The 13282-nt window shown below is 40.9% G+C and overlaps 1 protein-coding gene across 3 annotated transcripts in view; it reads right to left on the bottom strand.

Annotated features, from left to right (window-relative positions):
* Positions 1-13282, bottom strand: part of FDFT1 (farnesyl-diphosphate farnesyltransferase 1) — a 40504-nt gene that overhangs the window by 3475 nt on the left and 23747 nt on the right. For all 3 annotated transcript variants that reach the window (XR_006964345.1, XM_047091628.1, XM_047091627.1), the window contains 2 exons: positions 7784-7960; positions 6554-6706 (listed from right to left, as the gene is read on the bottom strand). Coding sequence is in view for 2 of the 3 variants with exons in the window: in XM_047091628.1 (XP_046947584.1) it covers positions 6554-6706; positions 7784-7960 (330 nt within the window). In the remaining variant the exon portion in view is untranslated. The remainder of the gene's footprint in view (positions 1-6553; positions 6707-7783; positions 7961-13282) is intronic.

Raw genomic sequence — 13282 nt, forward strand, 5'->3', positions numbered from 1 at the left:
CTTAGCACTGAATTCATCTATGTCTATGCGTCTCCCTCACTAGACTGCGAGCCTCTAAGGCACCACGTCTTACCTTTCTGCCTCCAGCCCAGCACCGAGCCTGGCACACAGGAGGCCCTCACTAAGCTGACAAAGCAGTTAAGAGATGACTGAGGGGGAAAGGGACAATGATGTGAGCCCAGAGACAAAAAGGAGGAAGATTACAAAGCGGGCATATTTTTAAAATAATTTTTTTCCCCAGACTTTCATTATATAATGGGTATTAAAAAAAATATTTTTTAAATATTTATGAGAGAGAGAGAGAGAGAGAGAGAGAGAGAGAGAGCGCACAAGCAGGAGAGGGGTAGAGAGCGAGGGAGACACAGAATGTGAAGCAGGCTTCAGGCTCGGGGCTGTCAGCCCAGAGCCCAATGTGGGGCTCGAACCCACAAACTGTGAGATCATGACCTGAGCTGAAGTAAGACGCTTAACCAACTGAACGATATAATGGGTATTTTTTCCAGAGACAGATTATATTCTTGCCACCCTCCCACCTCACCACTGAAAGGGCACAGCTGCGATTTAGTAGGACAAGAAAATAAATGAATGTGCCCACAGGTGTGCCTGGCTGGCTCAGTCAGTAGAGCATGTGACTCTTGACCTCTGGATCATGAGTTCAAGCCCCACAATGGGCAGAGAGCTCACTGGGAAAAAAATGCCTACAGAAATATGCTAATGATATCTGATACCTAATATTATGATACCAAGAATAGCTCTAGAAAGAAGAAGAAAAAGGTTTCATTGAAACTACAATTTCCTCTTTCTTTTCAAAAAAAATTAGATAATGGAGTTAAGCTTATAAAAACAAGCAATACAAAAATAAAGTTAAAAAAGGAGCCAAAATTCCCTTACTTGCCCCTCAGCCACAGGCCAGTATAGTTACTTTTATACTTTTCCTCACTATGCCCTTATAACCTCAGATAAAAACGTATGAAATGTCATACACAATAATACAGTATTATCATATACTGGTGTAGTTACTTTTATACCTCTTGCCATGTGCATATAAGCCAATATAAAAACATATAAAAGGTTATATATATGTATTATATAGTCTACACACTATACAGAATGGCTATTCTATATAATGTATAAATATGACTATATTGTGTATATGAAATTATACACTTTATTTTTAAGATAGGTTATAAACATATTATGCTGTAATTTGACTTTTTTCACTCACATAATTTCTTTACTCTTTTTTTAAAATGTTCTTTCATGTTTATTTATTTTTGAGAGAGAGACAGAGTGGGGGCGGGGCAGAAAGAAAGGGAGACACAGAATCTGAAGCAGGCTCCAGGCTCTGAGCTGTCAGCACAGAGCCTGACGAGGGGCTCGAATTCATGAACTGCAAGATCATGACCTGAGCTGAAGTTGTATGCTTAACCGACTGAGCCACCTATGTGTCTCACTCACGTAATTTTTTATAGATATTTCTTTTTCTTTTTCTTTTTTTAGGTAAGCTCCTTGACCACTGTGGAGCCCAATGCGGGGCTTGAACTCATGACCCTTGAGCTGAGATCAAGAGTCAGATGCTTAACTGAGCCAGGAGCTTCTATGGACATTTCTTAATGCCAGAACCTAGAAAAAGAGGTCATTCCTTTTAAACACAACCTACGTAATGTGAACACACTATAATTTATAATCAACCCCCTCCCAATAAGGACCGAGGACAAAATGCTACAATCAGCGTCTCTGTACATTTTCTAGTTAATTGTGTAGGTAAAGTCCTAGAATTGCTTGGTCAAAGGCTAATGCACACAAAATTCTGACAAGTATGAACAGCTAATGTCATTAACCACAAGAAAAAAGAAAAAAGGCTTAGAAGCATCTGGGTCGTTCAGTTAGTTGAGCATCCAACTTAGGCTCAGGTCATGATCTCGTGGTTTGTGGGTTCAAGCCCCACATGGGGCTCTGTACTGACAGCTCAGAGCCTGAAGCCTACTTCAGATTCTGTGTCTCCTTCTCTTTTTGACCCTCCCCTGCTTGCTTGTTCGCTCTCTCAAAAATGAATAAACGTCAAAAAAAAAAAAAAAAAAAGGTTTATGACCAAGGACTGAACTGGAATAATCAAGTCTGGAGTGAAGCATGGGGTGGAGGAAACAGCCTGGCCATAGAAGAGAATGCCAGGAACATTTTGTGCAGCCAGAAGAAACGAAAATCAAGACAACTCTGGGAGATAAGGAGCCAGAAAGGCAAGGGAGGAGACAGATGGGTAAGAGGTTAAACCTGAGGTAAGCGTCACAGAAGCCAAGACAGGGAAGGGCTTTCAAGGTGAGAAAGATCCAGTGTCGAATTTTTAAAAAATTTGTCATTAGAGCACTGCCTTGGTGGCTCAGTCTTGGTGGCTCAGTTGGCTCAGCGCCCAACTCTTGATCTTGGCTCAGGTCATGATCTCACAGTTGGGGAGACTGAGCCCCGTGTTGGGCTCCGAGCTGATAACGCAGAGCCTGCTTGGGGTTCTCTCTCTTCCTCTCTTTCTGCCCCCACTCTCTCTCTCAAGATAAATAAATAAACTTTAAACAAACAAAAACTGGTCATTAGAAGGTCATTAAATCACCTCAGTAAGAAAAGTTCTGACAAGGAATGAACAAAAGCTAGGATGAGGTGGGTTGAGAAAAAAATGGGAATCGATAACATGAAGTACATGAATCCTTTGAGAAGCTTAACTGTGAGGGAGAGGAGGATGGGGATGAGGTAGAGAGGAGCAAAGTCAAGCCAAGTATTGATCTGTTTACTTTTTGAAGCCGAGTGGCCAGAGTGCAAATACAAACTAGAGGAGGGACCCAAAAAGGAGGGGGCTTTAGATAAAGAGGAGGTGGATCTTGAGGGGGCGAGAGGCGGGAGCAGGAGTGCATACCTGCAGGGGTTAGGCTCACACAGGAGAGACGGACAGAGAAGTGGAGACAGTTCACAACATATAATCTCGTACTTCCTCCTGTGGTTAAAGGCAGAGTCAGCAGAGAAGGAAAAGATGGATGTACAGCAGTACTTTTCTTGTTTTGAGATAGAGAGAGAGTGAGCGAGCACACAAGAGGGGAAGGGGCAGAGGGGGAGACAGAGAATCTTAAGCAGGATCCTGGACCAGTGAGGCCGGCAGGACTCAGGGATCATGACCTGAACCGAAATCAAGAGTCGGACACTCAACCGAGTCACCAGGCGCCCCCAGCAGTGCTTTTCAAACTTTATGTTCACAGGAATCACCTGGGGATCTTGGTAAAGGCAGATTCTGAGTCAACAGGTTTGAGTAGGGGTGAGGCTCTAGCAAGTGCCCAAGGGCCACCGATGCTGCACAACACTTGTGAGTTGTGAGCACAAAAAGGGCCTGGAGAGCAGGATGATGCTCTAGAGGAAGCACAGCGTAGCGTGAAATGGGAAGGTGTGCCCGCTTAAGAGAGGTTGCCCTCGCCGAAGAGTGAGCATTGGCACAGAAGGAAACAACAGCTTCTGGCCGTTTGCCTGAGTATTTGTTTCTGTCCCAAAATAGCTGGTTGAGCTTCTCGCCAGCTGACAGGTATCCAGACTGGTTTGCAGCTGAGGCTGCTCCAGAGGACAGAGGGTGTGGAAGAGCAGTGCCCACCTCCTCAGGAAGGTTCGGTGTCCCTCTAACTCCTCCTGTAAATATTAGAGTCCCATGAGGAGACCTTTACACGCCCCTGCAAGTGCATTCTTGTTACCACCAGTTAAGCCCAGGGAACTGACAGAACTTTTTGTTTTTAATCTGAGAACCTTTTTTTTTTTTTTTAAATAATGTTTATTTTTGAGAGAGAGAGAGAGAGCAAGCGGGGGAGGGGCAGAGAGAGAGGGAGACACAGAATCCAAAGCAGGCTCCAGGCTCTGAGCTGTCAGCACAGAGCCCGATGTGGGGCTCGAACTCAATCTAACCATGAGATCATGTCCTGAGCCAAAGTCGGACGCTTAACCAACTGAGCCACCCAGGCTCCCCAAGCTGACAGAAGACTTGCAGTCTTCCGGCAAAGGACAGACTTGGTCAGTGAGAAGTAGGATCAGGGTTAATATCTGGACACCAGCAAACAGACAACTTGTGGTCTTCAAAAAGTTTTAACTTGAAATTTCATTCATGAGGACATTAAAACCATTATCACATTTTATTCCTTTGGACTTGAAAGACTTGAGATTTTTCTGAATCAAATCAAGTATTAATGTTTCCTCCAAATCACGCTGGGTTTCACCAGAGTAGCTTTAGAAACCGATGACCTCAATCAGTGTTCCTTAAAGGGCCAGAAATTATTTTCAGCTTGGTGGGTCACCCTCTGTGGCAGCTTCTCAACTCTGCTACTGTATTTTGAGGCTGCCTCAGACAAGACATATGCGAATGGGCATGGCTGTGTTTTAATAAAAAGTTATTTACAAAAGCAGTAGGGGCGGGGAGGTCAGTCAGCTGTAGTGTGGGTACCCATGCCCCAAATCAAACTGTTGATCACAACCAGGATTTAATTCCAATGGGTAAGGAAAACACCAGATAAAATCTGAATTTTAATATAGTAACGGAACTAGCAAACAACATTTTTTAAAAATGGTTTTTTGAAATCAGTGGTCAGTATTAAAACTAAAATATTCTCTGAACTACACACTACATAAAAGGATTCTAACTGATACAAAACAGAGAAAAAGTGCCTAATAAAGTACTACTCAGTTTAGAAAGGATAATCCAACCCCCTTAGAATTGTAGTGAACAGCATATGGTCTGAAGTCAGCCAGATCTGGGTCCAAATTATGGCACCAGCCTCAAGTTTCCTTGATATTAATAGCACCCACCTTGTTGGTTGCTATGCCAGGCACACAGTAAGCTCAGAGTAAGTGCTGGCTATATGGTGAATCAGACCGTCCCAAATCTCATAAGCAGCAATTTTTTGGTCAATAGCTGAACACGTAAGTCACTAAAAGAATTTTAGGATTAAAAAAATTTTTCTTTAGTTTTCTCTTACGCCTTCTACAGGTACCTCTGGTAGAAATGCTGAAGTCCAAAGCTCGTCAGAAGACAGGGCGTAACTCCAAGGAGAATGTGCAATATGCCATAGAAATCAGAGGAAATAACTGTTTTTGCAGAATTCTATTTAGAGGAAACCACTATTACCAAGTGCATCCCTGTAAAGGCATAGCCAGAGGACTGGAAGGAGGCAGAAAACTATTGACAGCAATAGTTACCTCTGGGAGGGGGCGGGGGGAGGAAGATCTTATTATGTTTTCATGTATTTCTGTAGTATTTCAATCTTCAGTAAGAACATACCTAAGGATCTCAGAGCCACCCAGCTCCCTAGTGTGACAGTCAAAAAAAAAAAAAAAAAAAAAGTCTCTAGACATTGCCAAATGTCCCCTGCAGGGAAGGGGGTACTAAAGTATCTCCAATTAAGAACCACTGCTAGGGTGCCTGGGTGGCTCAGTTAAGCATCCAACTTCAGCTTGGGTCACGATCTTGTGGTTTGTAGGTTCAGGCACCACATCAGGCTCTGTACTGACAGCTCAGAGCCTGGAGCCCGCTTCTGATTCTGTGTCTCCCTTTCTCTCTGCCCACTCCCTGCTCACACTCTCTCTTAAAAATAAACAAACGTTATTAAAAAAAAAAAAAAAACAAAGGAACCACTGATCTAGGACCTAGAGTTTTAGCCTCTAAGAAAAGGCTTTTTTGAACCTAGTCATATATTATACCCTCCACAGAAGGATATTTGACTCGAACAAGTATGTTCTGTTTTATAGGATGGTTTTGGTACTTGAAATGAGATTTGCATTAGAAAATTTAGAAATCGGGGCGCCTGGGTGGCTCAGATGGTTAAGCATCCGAGTTTAGCTCAGGTCATGATCTTGCAGTTTGTGGGTTTGAGCCCCATGTCAAGCTCTGTGCTGACAGCTCAGAGCCTGGAGCCTGCTTCGGATTCTGCGTCTCCCTCTCTCTCTGCCCCTCCCCCACTTGCATGCACACTCTCTCTCTCTCTCAAAAATAAATAAAAACATTAAAAGAATTATAAAAAAAGAAAAAAAAATTTAGATATCATTGCAACTTGATGGTTTTCCTTTGCCAAAATTCCCTACTGTGGTTTCTCAGTTGAGGCCTATGAAGTCATAGAAAGTACTGGATTGGGTGTGAGGCAATGTGGATGGACTGGGGTCCCAGATCTATCAGTCAGATACTGCATTTGCATCCACAAGACTTAGCCTCATTTTTCTCACCCATAAAACAAAAAGCCTGACTGGCCTCTAACATCAGCTTCCAGCTCAAAACCTATGATTCTGCTTAGGAGCTCCACCCTAAAGGCTTGCTGCCTTTATACACTCTCACCAGGGTGCTGTGCAACTCTGAACAATCAGTAACTCATGCATACACGAACTTTCCAAATAAAGGAGACCAACTCCTGTCCTGTCTGTTTATACCATAACACAATAAGTTGTTAGGATCATCTAATATTCAAATATAAACTATTTAAACAATGACATTATTTAAATACTATAAAAAATAGCTAGAAATTATCCACGTAGTTACATAGAAACCCACCTCTTCCATATACTGGTATATTATAGCTTTGACAGCTGGCATATTGGTGGCATCCATCATTAGAGTTACTGCTTGTCCTTTTCGGATCTTCACTACGCCTTTGAACACCTGCTGGTTATTATAACAGGCAGCCAAAGTGGCAATGGCCATTACCTACAGATATAAGGTGGGGGAGACAAAAGAAAATGCTAATTCATTTCATTTCATGAAAGAAAAGAAATGGTACTATAAGCAATCACCATTGTGAAAACGTAAAAAAAAATCTTCTATAGAATAAGAAAGTGCCAAAGAGCTAAGATGTAACTAACCAAGAAAAAGTACCCATGAAGAAAGCATATCAAAACTTGTACCTTTCCCACTCCTCCCTTCCTCAACAACAGCCTCAAGTGATCTTTGCAGTCTTAAATGATTCTTTGGTTTGACCATGAAAACTTTTTATTTGGAAAAAACAAACACGAGCCAATACAACATTTTCTATGCTAGAATAATGAGTCATAGAGCTGAAAAATATATCTCAAAATAATATCTGCAAAAAATTTTCTATTTTTCCTACAACAAACATAACCATCATACATGAAAAAAACCAGCATGGAGGAGGGGGTAGGGCACAAATGGGAAGGAGGGATAGTTCCCAAGCTCAAAGGTGTATTATTTCTAGGATAAATGGAAACCCATGTCAAGCCTACAGATTTTAGCTCCAATAACCATTCAAGATTGGCCATTAAAAGATTAAATCGAGTTTCCAAATCAGTTAAATCCTAGAACTTTCATTTACTGGAGTTAAAGTAATTGGTAAGGCATTTAAAAAGTGTAAGCTCCTAGGATATTGAGGGGCTAGGTCCATAGGGTCAGGTTCTGTTCTCATGAGTCTAGGAAAAGCACAGCAAAAACTAGGCGCTTAAGACTTTGTAATGACAACACCTTCACCTACATTTTACCCAGCACTCCCCATAAATCTAAGCCAAAGCCCTAGATTTAACTGTGAGAATAAGGATCTAGCGAGGCTGAGCTGAGGGTGGTGGTCATAGAGCAAAGGGGAGGTATGGTGAGACACTGTCTGCCTCTTGGCCAGCAAAAGAAAACAGACCAGAGTCCTCTTTTTAAGGAACCATATTCCGAATACAGCAAACCAAAATAGTAAATGCATTCTATCCACCCCCATCACCACCACCACACCACTGCCTGTAGCTTCCACCTCTCTTCTACAGCAAGAACAGCAGCACTGCATACCTGTGGAATAGCACAGAAGTTAAACACACTTTGGTTTCTAAGTCTTGAAAGGTAAGTGATGACATCTGGGATGTGGTGTAGTGCGTTGGTTATAAGTTCGTTCAGGCACTGCACAGCTGAGTCAATATTCTGTGGCTTAGCAAAATCACCCAACTTCTTAACATACTTGCTCCAAACCTTAAAAAAGAAGTCGGCATGTGCATAAGGGAAGGAGGTTTCCAAGCAACATGAAAGAATCTTCGTGAATAAGAACTATGATAGACAGTAAAGTTTTTCTTAGCTGCGGACTCCTCTTTCACCAAGATCAAGTCTGTTTTAAGCTCCACACAGGGGCTATTTGTGACAGCCAGTCAGGGTCTGATCACAACCTGGGAGTCAGTTAAGTTTCTGGGAAATTGTCCTTTTGGGAAGATTAGTACAGCATGTACTACAGCAATACTTTAATGACTTCAGATAAAGAAAACTCGTGTTATTCAGAAGGCATTAGTCTACTCCTGAAAAAAATAACCAGATATATACAAAACCAGCTACAACAATACTGCAGGCTAAACAGTAAAATTCTGAAGATGGTCAGGTCTCCAAGTAATTAGTGATTAACATTACGTACCCAATTCCGAGAATTCAGAATGCTGCCAAACAATCGTATTTGGGGAAAATGAGCTAAGTCTGTACTATGAGAACATTACCTCCTTGGATCTTAGTAACTCAAAAGTGAAATAACATCTTCAACTCCAATGGTGGGACTGATTTGACAATTTTTTTTTTTTAAACTATTTCTTTTTTTTTTTTTTTTTCAACGTTTATTTATTTTTGGGACAGAGAGAGACAGAGCATGAACGGGGGAGGGGCAGAGAGAGAGGGAGACACAGAGTCGGAAACAGGCTCCAGGCTCTGAGCCATCAGCCCAGAGCCCGATGCGGGGCTCGAACTCACGGACCGCGAGATCGTGACCTGGCTGAAGTCGGACGCTTAACCGACTGCGCCACCCAGGCGCCCCTGATTTGACAATTTTTAATGTTAATATTTAAAGTAATCTCTAGGGGCACACGGGTGGCTCAGTTGGTTCAGTGTCTGACTCTTGATTTCGGCTCAGGTCATGATCCTAGGATCGTGGGATTGAGTCCCGAATCGGGCTCTGTGCCGAGTGTGGAACCTGCTTAAGAGTCTCTCTTTCTCTCCTTCAATCCCTCTCTCCTGCTCGTATTCTCCAAACACACACAAACACACAAAAATTAAACATCAGAAAAAAAATAAAGTAGTTTCTGAAGCTAGCATAAAACTTACTTTCATCTTTGGTAACCATTTTTTTTAAGTATTTTTTTTTTAATTTTAAGTTTATTTATTTTGAGAGAGAAAGTGAGAGCAGGGAAGGGGGAGAGGGAGAGAGACAGAGAGAGAGAGAGAGAGAGAGAGAGAGAGAGAGAGAGAGAATTCCAAGCAGGCTCCATATTGTCAGCACAGAGCCCGACGTGGGGCTTAAACTTACAAACTGTGAGATCGTGACTTTAGCTGAAATCAAGAGTCAGACACATAACCAACTGAGCCATTGCACCCCATTTTTGAAAACTCTTAAGCCGCCCAAAGAATGACACTCATTGTAACCTTATGCACTCCCCCAAATACATGACTGGCCTAATAGGACTAGGAGATTCTATGGAAAGTCAAATTTGTTATCCATTCTTAATTTGCACCTTAAACACACTCAGATTGATGGTACTAGATCAATGATGGTACAAGATCTGCAGAACTTGGAGAAAATAGTTAATAAACCCCTATGTATACATCCACCGGCCTCAACAATTATTGACACTTGGCCCGTCTTGTTCCATCATGCAGGTTCTATCTGTGGCGTTGGCATCTTGCCTGTGCCCACTTTTGTCTTGGAGCTCCTGGGGGTGCTTTGTACAGGTTATCCACGGGCTGGGTTTTGGGTGTTTGTTTGGATTTTTTTGTCGAGTTGTTTCATCTCTTTTTGAGAATTTGAGAAAAATCCCCAAACCATGCTGCTGCCACCATCACTACCATTTTTACAAAATCCAAACTTCCTGCTGATAGATGCAGAAAGGATGACAGAATTAGGATAGCACCTTTTGGCCTCTTCACTGATAATAAGTCTAGGGAGCGACCACCAAGACAAAAAAGAACCCGCAACTTACAAGGAAAAGAAAACGATCATTATATTTTCAACAGCCAGTCTGTAAAAGCAGAAGAAAATGGGAGTAACACATTTAAGGTACTCAAAACTATGAGCTAAAAACTTCATAGCTAGAAAAAACTGACTTTCAAATATCAAGGACACAAATTATCTTCAATATGTATAAACATGGAGAATTATTATTCTCATGGCTCTTTCCTATCTACCAGAGTACGAGCTTGAGACAACCAAAATGGTTAGAGACATCAACATAAAGGCTGGTAGTGAGCATAAACCAAGACAAAATAAAGGAGAAAAGGGAGATATTACGGTGGTAATGGCTATCTGATCTGACGATTCAGATATAAATATAATCATAAAAAATTGGCAATTAGGATATCATATGTAAAAAATTTTTTTTGAATTATTGTCCGTAAGCATATTTGGTGGTAGTAGCATCAGTATCACTATTCAGAGACTGCAAGATCTGTAATGTGGAAAAAAAGCAGATGAGTAGTTATAGCATATACTAATTCTGACATCTCTTATTTCCCTGAGAAATATGAATCTCAATGAGGAAAAAATGAGGTAGAGATATAATATAGAGAAAGCGATTATATAACCATTCTATTGTCCTGTGTTTGAATTGGAAATATCAATACAAATTTACAAGGCATTTGTAAATTTATCAATATAAATTACAAGGTATTTTAGCTTTAAAACTAGACACACACACACACACACACGGACTACCCCAAGAGCAATGACTATCCTGCCCAAGTGTGGTGTTGGCTATTATTTTCCATTAGCCCAGGTGTCTTCCCTGAGCTTCTTGAATAGCTGGAGGAGTCCAGATCTTAGTAAATGTACAAAATGAGTTTAGAACATCTTCACGTATCAAATGGCAAGGAAGCTATCATAGACTATTAAGGGTCATGAGGACTCAAGAGCCAACCTGAATCTATTCCCGACCAAAGAAGGGAAATTTTAAGCTTTAATAATGAGAATAATTACAACCGATTAAACCCAAATATGTTTTAATCTATAAGTTTATAATGACAGCAAAAGATAACTAATTGGTCACCTTCTGAGGGTGACAGAAAATTATCTTAAAAGCTAGGTAAAGGAAAGAATCAAATATATGTACTGCCTTCCATACGTGATTTGTACCACTCAATAAGCAAATAATAAAGGAGAGAACATATCTCCTATAAAATCAGCCCAGCTAATAAAGGAAGGCACAAATATAGAATTAAAAAGTTCTTATTTTATGGCATAAAATTCAAAGTCCTGAAATGAACCCTCATATTTAGGGTCAACTGATTTTCAACAGGGGTGCTAAAATAATTCAATGGGGGAAAGAACAATCTTTTCAACAAATAGTACTGGGACAGCTGGACATTTGTGCAAAATGATAAGCTGGACCCCTACCTCATACCACATACAAAAACTAACTCAAAATGGATCAAAGCACTCAATTAAGAGCTAAAACTATAAAACTCTTAGAAGAAAATATAGGCATAAATCTTCATGACCTTAGATTAGGCAATGGTTTCTTACATAAGCACAATACAAAAGGGAAAACTAGATAAATTGGACCTCATCAAAATTAAAAACGTTTACGCTCCAAAAGACATCAAGAAAGGAAGAAGATAACCCACAGACTGGGAGAAGATATTTGTAAATCACGTATCTGATAAGGGACTTGTATTCAGAGCACAGAAAGAACCCTTACAACTCAATAATAAAAACAAACAATACCATTAAAATATCTGAAAGTATTTTAGTAGTTTTCAGAAAAAGTACCTGAATAGATATTTCTCCAAAGAAAATATACAGATGGCCAACCACATGAAATGCTCCACATCATTAGCTATCAGATTGCATATCAAAACCACAATGAGAAACCACTTCACACCCACGAGGGGGGGTATAATAAAAAAAGATAGATAATATGGAGAAGTAGGGCGTTATTGTTTAAAGGGTACAGAATTATACACTTAAAAAATAGTTTGAATGGTAAATCTTCTATTACATAAACTTTACCACAATAAAAAAAAGATGTTAAACACATACATAAAAAAAGGCGAGAACTATTGGCAAAGCTGTGGAGAAACTGGAACCCTCATTTACTGCTGATAGGACTGGCACAAGGGTGTAGTCACTGTGGAAAACAGTCTGGCAGTTCCTCAAAGGTTAGTAGCTGTATGAAGCAGCAATTCCTCTCCAAGCTATATGTATATATATGCAAGAGAAATGGAAACACATGTCCACTCAAAACCTTGTATACAGGGGCGCCTGGGTGGCGCAGTCGGTTAAGCGTCCGACTTCAGCCGGGTCACGATCTCGCGGTCCGGGAGTTCGAGCCCCGCGTCAGGCTCTGGGCTGATGGCTCAGAGCCTGGAGCCTGTTTCCCATTCTGTGTCTCCCTCTCTCTCTGCTCCTCCCCCGTTCATGCTCTGTCTCTCTCTGTCCCAAAAATAAATAAACGTTGAAAAAAAAAATTTAAAAAACAAACAAACAAAAAAAAAAACCTTGTATACAAATGTACACAGCATATTAATAACAGCCAAAAAGTGGGGGCACCTGAGTTGGTTGAGCATCCAACTTCAGCTCAGGTCATGATCTCATGGTTCATGAGTTCAAGCCCCACATCGGGCTCTCTGCTGTCAGCACAGAGCCCGCTTCAGATCCTCTGTCTCCCTCTCTCTCTGTCCCTCCCCTGCTCTTTCTCTCTCTCTCAAAAATAAACAAACATTAAAAAATAATAAAAGCCAAAAAGTGGAAACAACCCAAATATTCCTCAACTGATAAATAAAATGTGGCATATCTATATAAGTGAATATTGTTTGACTATAAGAAGGAATAATGTGTTGATAACATACTACCTCCTGGATGAACCTTAAAAGCATCACGCTAAGGGAAAGAAGTCAGTCACATAATATAGGATTCCATTTATACGAAAGGTCCAAAACAGGCCAATGTACAGAGACAGAAAAGAAGATGGTTGGTTGCCAAGGGCTGGGGAGTGGGCATCAGCGGAAAACAGATCGTGACTGCTCGAAGGCATGTGGTTTCTTTCTGGGGTAATGAAAATGTTCTAAAATTAATTGTGATTGTTGCACAACTCTGTGAACATACTAAAAAAACACTAAAAACTTTAGAAGGATGAACTGCATATAGTAAGTGAACTCTGTCTCAATAAAGCTGTGATAAAAATACTATTTCGCAACCCTAATAAATGAACAGAACTAGGGATGAAGCCTGATTGCTAACATCAAAAGTGGGCGAAAATCAGACATTACGTGCCTCTTGATAAAAGAGCACACCAACATCTTTCATCAAGAGGTGCATGCTCATTTTTA

The sequence above is a fragment of the Lynx rufus genome, unplaced genomic scaffold, assembly GCF_022079265.1.
Source record: "Lynx rufus isolate CCGP_SWC_20201006 ecotype Redwood Valley unplaced genomic scaffold, mLynRuf1.p SCAF_3, whole genome shotgun sequence".
NCBI lineage: Eukaryota > Metazoa > Chordata > Mammalia > Carnivora > Felidae > Lynx > Lynx rufus.